The sequence below is a fragment of the Linepithema humile genome, chromosome 8 (assembly GCF_040581485.1).
Source record: "Linepithema humile isolate Giens D197 chromosome 8, Lhum_UNIL_v1.0, whole genome shotgun sequence".
Taxonomy (NCBI): domain Eukaryota; kingdom Metazoa; phylum Arthropoda; class Insecta; order Hymenoptera; family Formicidae; genus Linepithema; species Linepithema humile.
This window is the reverse complement of record NC_090135.1, coordinates 9774666-9790819: the sequence shown is the minus strand read 5'-3', so window position 1 is coordinate 9790819 and position 16154 is coordinate 9774666. Positions and strand designations below refer to the sequence as shown.

At 41.7% G+C, this 16154-nt stretch overlaps 2 protein-coding genes across 3 annotated transcripts in view; both read right to left on the bottom strand.

Moving 5' to 3' along the window:
* Axud1 (AXIN1 up-regulated 1) overlaps positions 1–2500 on the bottom strand; it is a 37482-nt gene extending 34982 nt beyond the window's left edge. The window contains exon 1 of the mRNA XM_067360528.1: positions 2363–2500. The gene's annotated coding sequence lies outside the window, so the exon portion shown is untranslated. The remainder of the gene's footprint in view (positions 1–2362) is intronic.
* Positions 530–7395, bottom strand: Oli (Olig family). Of its 2 annotated transcripts, none has more exons than XM_012374985.2 (5): positions 6871–7395; positions 6184–6379; positions 5626–5861; positions 5241–5464; positions 530–5103 (listed from the first exon to the last, which is right to left on the bottom strand). In XM_012374985.2, the coding sequence occupies exons 2-5, from the start codon at positions 6319–6321 to the stop codon at positions 4880–4882; spliced, it is 822 nt and encodes a 273-aa protein (XP_012230408.1). In that variant the 5' UTR covers positions 6322–6379; positions 6871–7395; the 3' UTR covers positions 530–4879. The 2 variants fall into 2 exon arrangements, with proteins under 2 accessions (XP_012230408.1, XP_067216638.1); XM_067360537.1 differs by lacking the exon at positions 6871–7395 and adding an exon at positions 6722–6804.
* Between the last annotated feature and the right edge of the window lie 8759 nt (positions 7396–16154).

Sequence of the window (16154 nt, the reverse complement as noted above, 5' to 3'; positions counted from 1 at the left end):
AAAATTTCTCAATAATATAACAATATTATATATAATTTTGAAATTAATAAAATTGAAATAATATCTATGATAGAGAGAGAGAGGAGAGTGATTCTTTCAGAATCAGTTTAATTTCAGATTTTTTAAAGCTTTTTGTGTGCAAAAACACACGATAATGATGCAATTATATTAATAACATTATTAATAATAACAATGCAACAAAAAGATTGACAAAAAGATAGAATAGAATATTCTAATTAAAAGAGACTCTCGCATTTGAAATAATTATTACAAATATTTCAAATAATAAAATTTTTTCACATAAATTTTGCTTTAGCGAAACAAATAATTTTAATATATTAAAATAAACTTCATAATTTGAGAAGCAACCATTGTGTAGTCGCGATGAATCGAGAGAAGCCATCGCGAGATCGCCAGTCATGCGACTATTATAAAGAATTCCGTCATCGTTATGTTATCTTGGAGCTGTCGAGTTTAAAAAAAGAATTTTAAGAAATTTTAAGGAATCATTAAATATTCTAAAAAAACATTCAGAAAAGGAAAAAATTTTATTGCGCATTAAAAAATGTATTTTCTGCTAATGAATAAATAAGAATAAACAAATTCAGTAGATACACAAGGTAGAACGAAGGACCTGGCATATCATACCTGTCACTGTCCTTTTCTCCTTCCTTTCGTTTTCCCTAACAGTTTATAATTTACTTCCTAATTGCATGTAATAACACAGTCTGTTTTACTTTGTTCTTCCATTCAGTTACTTCGACAAGGAGCTCCATTATGCTTAGCGTTGTTGAGTAAATACTCTAAATACATCATCAAGATACATCCCACTTATTTACTTGCTTAGTTACGTAATAAACAGACAAAATAAATCAGTCGTTCAGTATAATCACGATGAAGAAAGTGGCTACATTAACCAGGTTTTTCATCAATTTGGACATTTGAGTGACGAAAATTTGTAGAATTCTCTTTTCAATATTTAAAGAATTAAAATAATTTTTAATTAAACAGGGAACATTTTTAAAACCTAGCAGACTTAATTTTTTCATGATTTAACTTCACTTTCCTGTACGACGTTGAAAAAGTTGTAAACGGATACATAAGTGATTCGTGCTATCGGTTGGTTGACGTATTTACCCAGATACGTAATTTCACAGCATGTCTGTTAATCTCAACTGACAATAAGACATTTTCGTGCGAGCTTATTCATATTTATTTTATTTTATGTATTGATTCAAGTTTGACATTAAAATATTCCGAAGCTTAATATAAGGCTTACGATAAATTCGGAGCAAACCCGGTAATAAATACTTTTCCATTGGAAAATATTTTCTTGCTCTGAAATTAATAACAAGGAAAACTTTCTTGTTTTGAAATATTTTCCCGCTTTAATATGATTAATGCGAAAATTATTCTTATGCCAAAATTTATTCTACTCTCAAATTACGGGCAAAAGTTTCACAATATTTTTCACCTCAAGATCACGAATAAAGAATTTTACAATATAAATATATATGTATGCTTTTATACTTCAAAATTACTAAGGAAATATCTTTCTATTTCCAATCACATAATAATTTCTTACTCCAAAATCACTAATAAAGACATCTTTCTGGTTTCAAAATATTTCTCTTCCAAAATTAGTAACAAAGAAATGTTTTACTCAGAATACCGTCAAAATTATTAAGAATTATTAAGAAAACCTTCTCTATTTCTAAGACTACTTTTTTACTTTATAATTTGTGAGAGGACAACTTCTTTCACTCCGAAACATTGTTTTGCAAAAAAAAACCTCGTCTGTTCCAAAATAATCCGCCGCTTTAATCACTGGGGAAATTTTCGACTTAAAAATACTTGCCTACTTCAAAATCATCAACAAGAAGACTCTTACACGCATCCACAAAAAAAAACAAGATAACGAGTACATTCGAAGGAACAATGATTATTATTGCAAGTACTCCGTTCTTTCAACACACACGTACAACGAAACTTTTTTTTTTTCCGCAACTTATCTTGCCGAACAATCGGCGAACTGTTACCAACCGAGTGCCAAACCGCACTTCCGCACCTGCAGCTGTGAGTTCCTGGCCGTGTGCGAGGAAACACAGCCACGAGGAAAACATTCTCGGCCGCTTAATTTTATAACAATATTCAATAGACATTAGTTAACATCGCGTCTTCGACAAACATTTTTCTCTATCTCTCCCACCTCTTCGGTATCGCTCCTATCCTCGTCTCTCTCTTGCTCTCTCGTCATCAGCAACTACGCCATCGCGAGATTCCGGCTCTTCGAATGAGCCTCTTCGAACGTATTTTTACACGAGGAGTGACGGAAAAGCGAGATAAACTCGCTCGCACTCACCGGTTCGCCAACGAGCGTCACATCTCCACGTCGCCGAGGACTGCCGCTTTTTTCCTCCTCGTCGTCGTCGTCGTCGTCGTCGCGCCGATGATCGTCGTCGTGCTGGCGGTTTCTCGTCCACCTCACTCGAGCACTTCGGGAAATAATTTAAATCAAACGAAATCTCTATATCCGGCGCGGTGTCACTGCGGCGCCGCGGTGGACAAAGCCATCTTGTGGAAGGCAAACACGCACGCACAAAACGGCACGATCCGCCTCCGAGCGCGGCGATCGGAGTCCTCTTGCCAGGATGGAAGGCGGCCGAATGAGGTCTCGATTGTAATGAACAGTTGATCGCGATGGCGCCACGAGACGACGACGACCATCGACGCACGCCGTCATCGCGTGCTTCGTCAAGATTGCGAGCGGTTACGCGGTTACCAGCGGCAGTAAAAGCCTGGTGAATCCTCCGCAGACCATTTTCGGAACACCGCTGATACCGACAACGTCGACAAAGCTCGTTCCGCGAGCTTCGAGTGATATTTTTGGAACGATGACGAAAGATTCGCTTACATAGAAAGTTGCATTCACGAACAGCGTGTGGCGCTTCAAAGGCGGCAAGTTTTGAAGTTACTCCGAGGATGAGTCGTTGTATGTTTAAACGCTTTGGATTTTTTGAACTGAATGGAAAGTCGGTCGGAAAGGCTAATCTTCGACCGAAACTGCGAAGATGGAGTAGAAAATGTTATTACAATTTTGTAAAATTTTTTAGAGCGCATCATAATTGCTCGGAATTTACAGACGGCCAAAGTAGCGTCTTCAGGAAAAAAGACGACAATTGAAGAAATCATCACTTAAAAGAAAAAATTTTGCGAAAAAAGAACATTTGTATGAAGAATATAACGTTACGCGACGAATTAGATTAATTGAAATAAAGCGTAAAATTAAAAAGATCAATTAAGATAAAGCATAAAATGAAAATAAAATAAGATAAATGGAGAGAATAAAGCACATAAAATCTTGGCGACTGTACGCTCGTCGTGTCGAGATGCAATTTTCTTAAATAGATTTTATTCGAGAGCACTAAACAATTATTATCTACGTTCTACAACAAGTATATCCTTCTGCCTTCGTTGAGACGCTGCTTCGTCCTCATTTTCGGGAGAAAATGGCGTCGCGAAAAAAAAGGATCGCACGATATTTCTTATAAATAGCGCAATAAATAGTTTTCTTTCTTTCCAATCCCATTTTTTTCTCTTCACATTGCATCCTTTCTTTCTCTCTATCTCTCTTTCGCTCTCTCTCTCTTTCACTCTCGCTCTCACTCCTCCAAGCAAGTAAATCCTTATTGGCACACTCTGTAGTAGATTCTTAAGTATATAAATAAGTCGTAAGTCGATGGCCTTGTTAGATTATTAAATATATATGTATATGTATATATATACTGTATATGTGTATATGAATATCCAATATATCTTTACGTTGTATATGACTAGAACTCCTCGACACATACGTATCACATACTAATATTGACTATCTGTTCCGACGAGACCCGGAAACACTTCGCGCTCCGAGTCCTGGCGACATCTTTCGTCCCTGCGGCCTTCCAACGCGAAAGTTTCCTGCATCGACCACGCAATTTTTTACAAACTTTCTCACCTCTTTGTTCTTTTACTTCAAGTGTAATTCGCAATTTATTTTTCCGCTCGACCTTCTAATCGTAGAACTGCAATTTCGAGAACTCTTTGCAAAACTTTGCGCTTGTCAGTTTAGAAAAGAATTACATGTTCAATGATCCAGTGATTGAAACGCTATTCCTTCGAGAATCGACTGTCGGAGGGACGAAAACGCGCCGTCGTCTTATTGCTGCATCATTGACTGTAGGATCGTGAGTGTAAATCACTTAATCGCTAGTACTTTCGCAATACTTTCGCAATTCTTCCTCCCAAATCTCATCTGCACTTCAATACGAGTCTGATTAATCAGCTCAAAAAATGTAGTGCCACTTGACTTTATCGTACATTTTATTTTTTCCGTGGAAAAAAAAGTATATCTTTCTCATAATTCGATTGACGCTTATTTCGATATTTCTTTAATAAACTTTTGATTACGCTTAAATATTTTTTATTTTATCTTAATGTGCATCCTGTTACTTTCACGGAAAAAATAAAATCGCACGCTTCGTCATTTTGATTTTCAAATATAAATAAGTCATTAATTTTAATATTTAGAAAAAACTAATCCGGACTTCTTGGTGTCCGTTAATCAGCGCGTTAATGGTATTCTAATAATTAATACTTTCAAAGGCGCTGTCATTAATACTCTATTAAAATTTCATCTTAAAAGTCTTGCAAACGATGTCTTACATTGATCATCAATCGTCATCTTAAAATTGCTCCTCTCGCTATTCGACTCACCTTCTACCGGTTTAATCCTCTGACTCACTTATCGCAATTAATTAACGTTTTTTATGAGAAAAAAAAACGGAAGAGAGAAAATTCATTGAGCAGTCGCGAAAGAAAATCGTAAAAGAATTCTTTAATTCGATTCTCCGCTGGCGACCGTGCCGTCGGTCGGCGGGCCGGTCACGATCTGAGGATCGTTCGCGGGTAATCCTTGCATCTCCTGCACCCCCTGAAACAGCTTGCCGGGGAATCCCTGCAGGAGATCGTAGGAGACTGGCGTGGGCGGCAAGGCGGTGGTGTGCGCGTGCGGCGATTGCAGGACGGCTATCACTCTTCGCAGCTCCTCCAAAGCGTTTCCTGCGATTCGTTCAATTAATTACAATCATGTGATAAACTAAACTTCGCATACAAACCCTTTATAAACAAATCAAGTTTATGTTAATCAAGGAACTTAATGAAGATTCTCGAATGTTCGCGCGAAATAAGCTCGTTACCTTGCATGAGGATGTAATTTTTCGCCAGGAGAAGAGTGGCTATCTTCGAGAGCTTTCTCACCGAAGGACTATGAGCGTAAGGAATGACGGAGCGAAGCTCGTCCAGTGCGTCGTTCAGATCATGCATTCTCCTGCGCTCCCGTGCATTAATATTCAGCCGCACGCTCTTCCCTTGGCGAGTCGTCTTTGATTTCGGCGGGCAATTCAGTCGCGAAGCCGAAGGTCTGACAGAAATAATGATACACGTGCGTCAAGCTTATTGATCAGAAACTTGGGTGTCTCTTCGGAATACAATTCACATTTTCAAAACTCACTTTTTTCATCAACTTTTTATTAGCTATTATAATTTGTACTCAAAATTGAGAGTATGATTAAGAAGACGCACCTTTCTTCCGGACGATTTTCGTCGGATAACGCGCTGGACGAAGCGTGCGGTTGTGGTTGTTGCTGAAAGTAGAAACCACCAAGACCCACGGCGCCCAGCGGTGTCCTTCGTCCTGGTGCGCTCTGAGTGTGTTCCGATGAGTATGACGCCTGCGGACCTGAGACACCCGGATGCGAAGCTCCGGGTGCCGAATACACGGATTCGAGGGCCCCCGCGGACTGCGGAGGCAGCGGATGCTGCAAGAGATATTTTTTATTAGCGTTAAAATAATGTTTATTACGTTATATTCTATTACACTAACATTGCATAATAAAATATTGTTATGAAATAAAATAATAATGCAAATTAATGTTTCTAAACATTAATTGTATTTAATAATTTTACAAGAAATACTTTGTAATCCTTTCTCATTTATATAATTTTGTAGTCACTCACTTGTTTATGTTAAAGTTTTATTTATTTTAGTTTATTTGCTGCGCACTGTTTTATCGAAAAAAAAAATTTTACGTATCTAATTAATTATTTATAGTTAGTTTCTAATTTAATTTAATTATTTACAGTGTTGCGATGTTCCCAAGCCCAGGTAGGATGTGAAGCTGTGCGTTGCCAAGATCCTTGCTGCAGATGTGCCTCCGGTAAACCTTCCCTGCGATCGTCGTCCTCCGTCGAGCTGCTCTCGCCGTCGTAGGACCTCATTCTTGGTGAGAACACTTCCTCGATTTAACAAATCCTTTCTCTTCCACGTCCTTGACGCCTAATTAGCAAATTTTACCTTTAAATTCTTCGGAAACAAATTGCTGATCTCGTTCAAATTTATTTCGTTTGTTTTATCAATGAAACTTTAATTTCTGAATTTTCATATTTTCCATAAATAACTTTTAAATCTCGCGTCAGCTTCTTTTTACTACGGCTAGTTTTTATTGCCAAATTTTTCGCATTTTTTATAAATAATCTCTCGGTCTCGTTGAAATTTTTTATTAAATTCCGGTATGTTTTACAAATAAATTTTAAATACCGTGTGAATTTATTTTATTAACGCAATTTTTGCTTGCAAATTTTTCACAAACAAATTCTCTATTATGCGCGATATTTTTACCTCTTGATAAATTTTTGTATTTTAATTGTTATATCGATTTTTGAGTAAATCTTTATTTTTATTTCCGTATTTATCAATGAGCATCCCCGCCACTCAGGGGGGCGTCATCGGGCCGGTCTAATGCAATCAATAGCAAGTGGAACACTTACCGACGACGATTTTCTTTTTCCACCCCCCGCGCGTCACCCTCCCCGACCCCACCACGAGGTGCAAAATCCGGCGATCAGCAAAGTTTTTTGCGCACCAGCGCACAGCGCCGAGTCATCCCTCCGTCCGTGCTTTTCCTTACTTTTCCGTCGCGAATAATCGGTTCGTACTTTGGCTTATAATCCTGATCCTGCGTGCGACCGCAACGTCCTTTATTATCCTGTCGCCGCAAATCACTCGGTGCCGACTCAGCCAATCACAGCCATTTTAATTCGCTGTCTACTCGATGCGGTCGAGAAAAAAATTTCGCGAGTTCTTCGAAATCTTTTCCGTTCCGCAGGATCTCCGTCTCGCAGGATCGTTCAATTCTCGCGATTGTTGGATTCGAATCTCGTGTTTTTCGATGACGGCCGATAAATTTATATCTGACGAAATTTATCGCGCCCGAACGTGGCACGTCCGTGGCGTCGGGGACACGCACGCGTCTCTCCGTTGTTTCGGATAGTCCTGCGCAACCCCCGAATTAATTCGGCCGCCGTGTACCAGGGTGCGCCCGCCGCGGCCGAGAGATGCTGCGCTGGACCATCGACTGGCGTACTCTGGTGAGCCGTGCCGGAGGTCCTCGCGCAGCGCGTCCTTCCGTTACCATCAGAAAAGGAAAATCGTATCCAAGAGAGGCAAGAGAAGTCGCTAGTTGCCGGATGTATATTTTTGCACAATGAGGACAAAGGAGCTGCGCAATTTTTAATTCGCGATGAAAGTTATTCGTGAGACGAAAAACATAAATAATTTTTCTCGCGACAGAAAATAGTTTGAAAATTATAACTAAAAGGATAAAAATAACACTATATCGCAAAAAGATAATTTTATAATCAAAATTAATAATTATAAATGTTGTACAAACAAAAACAGAGCATTCAATTAATTTTTTATCGGGAAAGATTTGCTTCAAATTTGCCAAACAATCTTATGTAGCAAATTAATCTTTGTTTTATTAGTTATTAATAACTTTATTGTGATTAACCATTATTAATAATTTGCATTATTTGTTTATAGAGATAACATATCTAAAACAAATTTATTCACTCAATTATTAAACATATTACAATATTTATTGTAACATTAGAGATACTGAAATCTAAATTACGATTATTATTATATTTCAATATTAATGCTGCATCGAATATTGCATTGATATTACTTTTTGTCAAACACGAAATTTTAAATTATTTTTATAACAAAATTGATACCAAAATTAATAGCAACATTGCGATATTGGCAAAAAATTGTTCTCCTCATCGCCGAAACTCCCTTTTCATCCATCGTCTGTGCCTCGTTGACGGCTCGTCGACGACATACATACATCGTCGTTGAATACGATTAACGAGCACGCGTTAGTGCGCGGAAAAACATCGCGAGAGTCGCGGGGATGCCGAGACAATTCGGCGACGAGAGTCATCCCCTTCGTGCTAGTGAATCACCCCGCAGCGCTTCGCCCACGCCAACGCGCTCGGCTACGGGGTTAAGTTTTACTTTTGCGTCAAACGTGTGTGCGTGTTTACCGTAAACATGGACGTAATATCACGAATAGCGGCGAAACGGTGCGCGAGATGGCCGCGGCTTCGGCATCGCGTAAATTAATCGAAGAGATTAAACGAAGGGACCGCCGCTGTTTGCGCGCACGCACTTCGTTTCTCGAAGTGGGTAGGATAATTAATACGAGATAATTAATATGTGCCTGAGTATTCGGAGATGACTAGCTGGATGTTTTACGCGCAAAATAAATCCTCGAAATAAATTTTCCGTTGCAATTAAAATATATCAAAGACTCCTTGTTTTATTATTGCAAATTCCATCAATATTCTCATTTAGTAGACATTATTTATTTAGTAGATATTATTTCAGAAAATATTATATTAGATTAATACGAAACAAGAATATCTCAATTGAAAATATATATATAAGTGGAATACATTTTTAATAAGATCAAAAATACGTAATTTGAACAATTGTATTAATTTTTAACACGAAATTATATTTTTAAAACATTTATCTCGAAAATTGACATATTTTCAATGTTTCAAAAATGTTGAACACAGTTTTGCGAAATTTAATCCAATTTCAATATTACTTTATTGATATTAAATGTAGTAAATATTTGACAGATTTTAATGCTAGTAATTTGGCGAACAATAATTGGCCAATTTTTACATATTTAGATTTTCATTTCCGTAATTTGGCAATGAAAGAGTTAAATTATTACGCGTCGATGTGCTGTGCTCGCTCGCGAGATCTTTCTGGGTCGAGCGGCATTCACAGCACCGAGAGATTTATCGCTTCCTTCGCACCGAGAAATATCTCGAGATATCTCAAAAATAATTGCACGCGCACAATTCGCTTTTGGAAACAAAGCAAAATTATTCGTTCCGACAGATCCATTATTGGCGAAGCGTAAAACGCGGTAATTAATTTATTAAAGATGGGATTTATTACAGCAATATATAATTCTTGTTTGCATACATTATATTTTTAAATTTTTATATTTTTTAAATATTTTCATTAGCAATGTGTTACTTTATACATTTTTTAAATAAATTTTAAAGCGGTTTATAAAGATCGTCTTGATTAACATCAGGTATTAAATGCTTATATCTTTAATTATTTCAAATATGAAATTATTCAGGATTGTCGTCGCAGTTACTTCATTCCATCAACGCTGTATTGTTTATTAAAATGCTACACATATTTTCTCGTAAATTTTAAACAGGACAAATGAGTTATTTTAGAATATTTCAACGGCATCATTATTATTTCCGATAACATCAAAAAGCAAAGCGTTTTACTGTAATTCCGCGTATCATTTATTAACCCACAGCGTATGCATTTTACTTCATAAATATCGAATAGCTCGAAAAATATATCTTCCAAAAACATGTCGTCCTTATCGCTGTTTCCGACAACATCATCTGGAAGCAGGCGCTGCCCCGATTATTTCCGAGAGGCGAAGAGAGCGGGCGGAAGGAAAACCGAAGGAAGAACCGGGGAAAAAGGATCTCCGCGCGTATGCACGCGTATGCATTGTATCTACCGAGAGCGTACCGTTCGGCACGTATAGATCGCGAGCTCGATGACGGTGCGAGCGAGGCGGACGCGCGCGCGCGAGGGAGACGCTGCGAGACGGAGCGCGGGCGGGGGACGGCGGTCGGCGTTCGGGGGTGGTTTTCGGGCCGACGGGCGGCCGGCCCGAGTCCTGAGGGATGAGGGACGACGAGGGGTTGCCAAGGCAACCCTCCCCGTAGCCAGGCCAGCCTCGGCTTACTTTAGCCCGCGCGCGCTCGCTCTCGCGCCGCGCGATCAATACAGCATCCCTCGGCGGAGCTCCCGGACCAAACGCGCTCCCCTTCCTCGCCCCGCCGCACGCCCTTCTTCCTCCCCTGACTGCCCCCCCCCCACCCTCCTCCCCCGCCGAGCCCTTTCACCGCCGCCGCTCCGCCGTCTCCTTACGTGCCACTCCACGTGCGCGTTACCGTCGACCGTCACAAACCAACTCCCTCCGCGTTGCACCCCCTCCCCCTCCTTTTTATCTCGCGATTCCCTCTTCTCCGTTTATCTTCGGCTGTTTCCCTCCGTCGTTCTCTATCTTTACCCTACTCTCCCTCTCCTCCCCCCCCCCCCCGCCCCACTCCTCGCGCTCCCGTTCTTCGATGAATTTCTCTTGAAAATCTCATTTCGCGTCGCTACTGTGTGCTCGAGATGCTTTCAAATTTGTTTATTTACGAAGGTTGCTCGTTACGACACTTAGTGCATTTGCGATGAGAGGTAGATAAAAATTCACTTCTCGCAGTTCAGAGCCAGTTAATGCTACGGTAACGGACTTTTAATGTTGAAAACGTAACGTAAATATAATATGATGTATGCGCTTCGAGAAGATACGTCGCGCGTAAAGCGCAGTTGGAAATTGCACGGAAAGTCGAAAAACAGATGACAAAATGTTTACATTCCCCACCTGCGTATTGACGCTGTCATTATCAAGAAGCATTCCATCGCAGAAATATCGAACAGCCCCCGAAAAAGCCACCTGGAGAAAGCTGAGCGTGTCGCACCTACCTTTTTCGATCAATCGCTGAATTTCTTATCCACGCGAATTATTAGCAGCATTATGTAAGATCTTATTTCGAGGCGACCCGAGATCACGACCAAACTCGGTGCGCTCTCCAATCCCTGGAGCAGCTTCAATCTCATCGTCAGAATTAACCTTCCCGACAAACGTCCGTTTATCGAAAGAAACAGACGACGAATGAAAGAGCGAGGGAGAGAGAAAAATACATTAAATAATTAATCCGCCGATTCGATTAATGTAAGTCATCTCGTGATATTCTCGCTAAAAGATCTAGGGCGCAATTAATTTTAATTAGACGTCGCGTTTTTTATTTAAAAAGAAGGAGAGGGGGGGGGGAGGGGGGAAGATTAAGTAAATAAAATTTCGATTTTTCCCCACGCGTTGTTCTCCCCTTTTCTTTAAAAAGGATCTCTTTTTGTCTCTCCCTTTCGTTTGCTTTGCATTTTAATTGCATTTCGGTACACCGGCCCGTTTTGCATGTTAAAGCCGACCGCGAGGCCACTTATTGCGAGGCGGGAGGGACGATGATGGGGATGCGTTTCGAGCGCGGGGGAGGGGGGGGGGAGGAAGGCAGGAGAGAAGGCACGAAGGGCGGCTCGTTACGTGCCGTTGATGCACAGGGGCGTCGTCGTCGTCTTCGTCCTCGTCTCCGGCACGAATTTGGTCCACGGATCATCCCGCGAACGAGCGAGCGTACGGAGGCCGCCCGTCCGCTATCGACAGTTTTCCCAATCGTATCCGTTCCGGAGAATATAACCCCCTTCTGCCGCCGCGAACCGTTTCTCCTCTCTACCCCCCCCCCCCTTCGAACCCCCGTCCCCCTCTCGCCCAAGCGTCGACATTGGGTGTCGCCGTGAGCGACGCGACGTAACCGTGCATCGCCGCACGCAATGCAAAAATCATTATACGCGATGGGCGATTATTTCTGAAAAATCGAGGATTATCCTGGACGATAATTTTTGAAAACAATTCGATAAGCGCGATGTGTATGAAACACGAAATCTCATCGCCCGAAATCATTTATTGATCATTTTTTTGCACGATAAATACAAATAGCAGTAAGCGGATTGAATTGAATTAAACGGTAAGTTAAATTAAGCATGATATTTTTACGTAAATAAATTGTGACGTGTGCGACGTGTGCAAAACATCGTGGAGGAGTGGAGAATTGATAGACCCCGAAGTGAATTATCCTGGAGAACGCGATTCTTCATCGAAGACGCAAGAGTTCTGTACACAACGTCATGAACATAAATCAGACAATAATACCGCTTGTGCTCGAACAACACAATTTTTTCGCCGATGGAAAGAGAAGCGTCCGCTCGCGGTCTCTCGCTCGTCCTCTTTCCATTTTGCCGCAATATATCGCGGCGAGATATCCGTGAAAAATGAAAGGCTCGCGTCGCGTCGCGCGTCGAGTCAGCGATATTATTCTCGCCGGAAACGATCGAATAACGTCGAAATTAAAATAGCCTCGTCACTGAAGCGAGTCGCTTAGAATCGGTCGCGACGCAAGCATAAAGAACGAAGGGAAAATCATTTTTTTAATTGATGACGGCGGATCGCGCTGAAAGTTCTCGTCGCCGCGCGCGCGCTACCGATCGATTCGCGGAGCTCACTTTCCCACAGAAATACTCGCGTTTGGAATAATCCTGAACCGCGCAAAACGCGGGACACGTGATAATCACGCGATCAATCGTGCGACGTGGGTTGCGTAAAAAAATTCTGTTGCGAGTTGTAGAATAATAACCACGTAAAATAACTCGAAAAGTAACATTTTATATTTATTAAATATATATCTAGATTTTATTATCAAAAATCATATATACAATAATTATTCATGCAGAAATGCTTTGAGCGCAAAATTAGAGAAATGTAGAATTAATACGAAATATTAATTAAATATATTTTTTTCTGTAGCAAATAACTTTGAACGTAACAATTCAGTTTCCGAGAAGAAAAAACAGCAGAAAATCTTTTTTCATTTATAAGTCAATGTATTAAACTGTAATTTCCATATTTATCCTTCTTGAATAACAACCATTAAATAACATTAACGTCTTTAACAAGTTGCTTTTTCGAGAGTGAAAGAGAGAAACACAGAGAAAGAGAGAGAGAGAGAGTGACTTAATCCGGGGATAAGGGACTTTCTAAGGACGGCGTCCTGCGAGACTTCGAAGGACTGCCGCTTCGTCATTTTTCTCGTAAATTCAACGAAGCGCGGGGGAAGAAGCCGCGGGGGCGAGGAAGCAGTAGAAAAAAGCTTCTTGCCGTAAGATTAACGGAGAGGAGGAACGCGCGAGAGGCGACAGCGGCAGATGAGCTTAACCTCGTCCTCGCTTCGCTTCTCGCCGAGCATCTCGCTGTCGGGGAAAATAAGGGCGCAGCATCGGAATCCTGAAGGACGCTAATCGCGTTCCCCATCGGCCTATCGGACGGCGCGCGACCAGTCCTCTCAGTGTTCCTTTTCGGCTCTAAAAAAAAAAAACGCAGAAGAAAAATATAAGGAGTACTTCGCTGGAAACGGAAGATCGTCCGAATTTCTTTCATTCAAGGACACGCGGAGAGAATGCGTTTCGGACACTTTCGGATGAGATATTATCGCGCAGGCATTTTCGCCAAATAGATCCCGGATGTATTATTGGACGAAATAAATATCGAAGAGAAGGCGCCATTGATCGCGGCGTATTTTAGCTTTCTCAGATCCAGTTTAACATACAATTTTAGACAGCGACGTAGAAAATTCATAGATTTATAAATAAAGCTGTGTTGAGCTTCTTTCTGCAATGTTATTAAATATATTTGTGGATCTGATAGATTTGCGATCGATGAATAAATGCGATTAGAATTAACCGTTGGCGATAAATATTGCAGATTTTAAATTTACACATTTGTACATGTATTTTTTATCAGAAACGATGCGCAGTATAATGTCAGTTAATTTAATTTTTAATTACAGAGTTCACGGCAAGTTTTTAATTGCAGAGATTCATAAAAAAAAAAAAAAAACTCGCGTAACTCGCGCCGATTATTACGCTTCCGTTGTCGCGATCAAACACGGAAACGGGAGCAACATTCTGTTGCGTAAAATTTGCTCGGCGCTCGTCGGGCGGTCTTCGATCTTCCGCGAGAAAGCAAGCGTGCTGGCCGTAAAATACACGAGGGAGCAACGACTGGTCCAAAGAAGCCAACAACCCCCAAGATCTACTTTAAGCCACGATCGGTCGCGCATTCGCGCGAGCGATTTTCCAACGCATTAACCCCCCGTAATTAAAAACTTCCCACGGACTCTGCAGTGAGAAATGAAATCAATCGACGCTGCGCGATATTTTCATTCCTCTAATCATTTCGATTTGTTTTCCGCGCGCCTTAGCGTCGCGCAATTCCTTCCGTTGGAGCGACGTCGACTTGTTGGAAAATTGCGAATTTTCCAGTCATGCATTCTTTCCGCGCTGTTATTTCCCCCGCGAGTTCTTCTCTCTCGTCATGCATTTCCTCGTTACACAATTCCGCGGCGTAAACTTTCCCGCCGTGAATTCCTCGTTACGCATTCTCCCGGCGCGAACTTGCTTTGTCACGGGTTTTCTTGTCGGAAGTGTTCGCGACCCGCGTTTTCTCGGCTCATTTTCTTCCGGAGCGTTTTTCACGCGCGCGAATTTCTCTCGTCGCGCGCGTCCATTTATTCCCCATATTTTCACGCTTTTCCACGCTCTCTCCTCCTCATCACGCGTTTTTCTATTACTTGCTTCGTCCTGCCCCTTCCTCCCCCCCCCCCCCATTCGTCCCGTTCGTGCATTTTCTCTCTCGTCTCGCAAATCTTCTCGTCATACATTAAATTCTTCTCGTTACATAGATTTTTTCTGCCCGCGCGCGCGCGCGCGCGCGCCCCTTCATCGCCGGCTCTCCTCGCCGCATACTTTTTCGTCGCGCTTTTTCCCGTCGCTCCTGTCTTCATTATCACAGAATCTTTATTATCAAGAAAATAAGCGGCGTTCCTTCGTCGCCTTCCATCGCACTTCCATCCGCTCGCTCCTTTGTCACGCTTTTTCACGCCGTGCGTTTCTCTCGCCGCACGATTTTTTTTCCGTTACATAATTTTACATTATGCATTTCCACGTCGCTTATTTTCCGCCGGTGTAATTTTCACATGCCAGGTTTTTCCCGTCGCGCGGTTTCTTTCGCCAAGGATTTGTTCACTCTCTTTGTCACGCATCCTCCGCCAAATACACGCTTCTTATTGCAAATCTCCGCTCGCTCCTTCGCCGGCTTCGTCCGCGCGCGCGAGCGAGCCTCCACGGCGGCATCCGCGAGCGCGGAAAAGGCCGGAAGAGAAAGAGATTGGGGAGAGGGGGGAGGGGGGAGGGGGAGGGGTAGGAAAGAGAGAATGGCGTAAATGAAATTTAATAAAATTTCAAGCCCGCTGGTCGCTCTCTCGGACGGTAGGTAGTATATACACTCGGCGGAGAGGGCGGCCGGGTCCGTTGGCGGTCACCATGGCGACGCAGCATCCCGCGCCCCGTGACGTCATTGCTCCATCGATCTGCACCCCTCTACGGTTATCGTCCACCACCACCGTCGCAGCCCGCAGCCACCGCCGCCACCGCCATCATCTCTCTTTCTCACCGCTGATGTCTAACATCCCTTTTCTCCCGCTTTCTCTCTCTCTCTCCCTCCCCCTCTCTCTCTCTCTCTTTCCCTCTTTTTCTCTCTCTCTCTCCCTCTCCCTCTCTTCATTTCTCGATCTCTCTCCGAGCCATTACTTTTAACTAATTATGGTTTCTTACGTATTTTATTTCTATTGCGCGCTTTATTCCGGGAAATCCCGCGCGGGATTAAAGAGACTTTTTCTTTGGGAACAGTGTCCTCTCTTTCTCTCTTTTTCCTCCTCTCATTTACCCACCTCTCATTTACCTTCCAACTTCATTTATATTTCGACCAGATGTTGATGTGACTCCGATTATTTTGTGCGTCTTTTATCCTTTTTTAATTGCGCAATTTTTGAAGATCAATATCACAATTTTAACGAGTATCAAGAAAATTGTCGCTACTACTGAAATATTATTTAATTGTTTGCAGTTTCTGGAACACGTACATTACGTATCGAGATAGATATTTTTACAAATCTATCCTTTTCTTTGATTAATCTCTTCTTATTACGCTTTATTT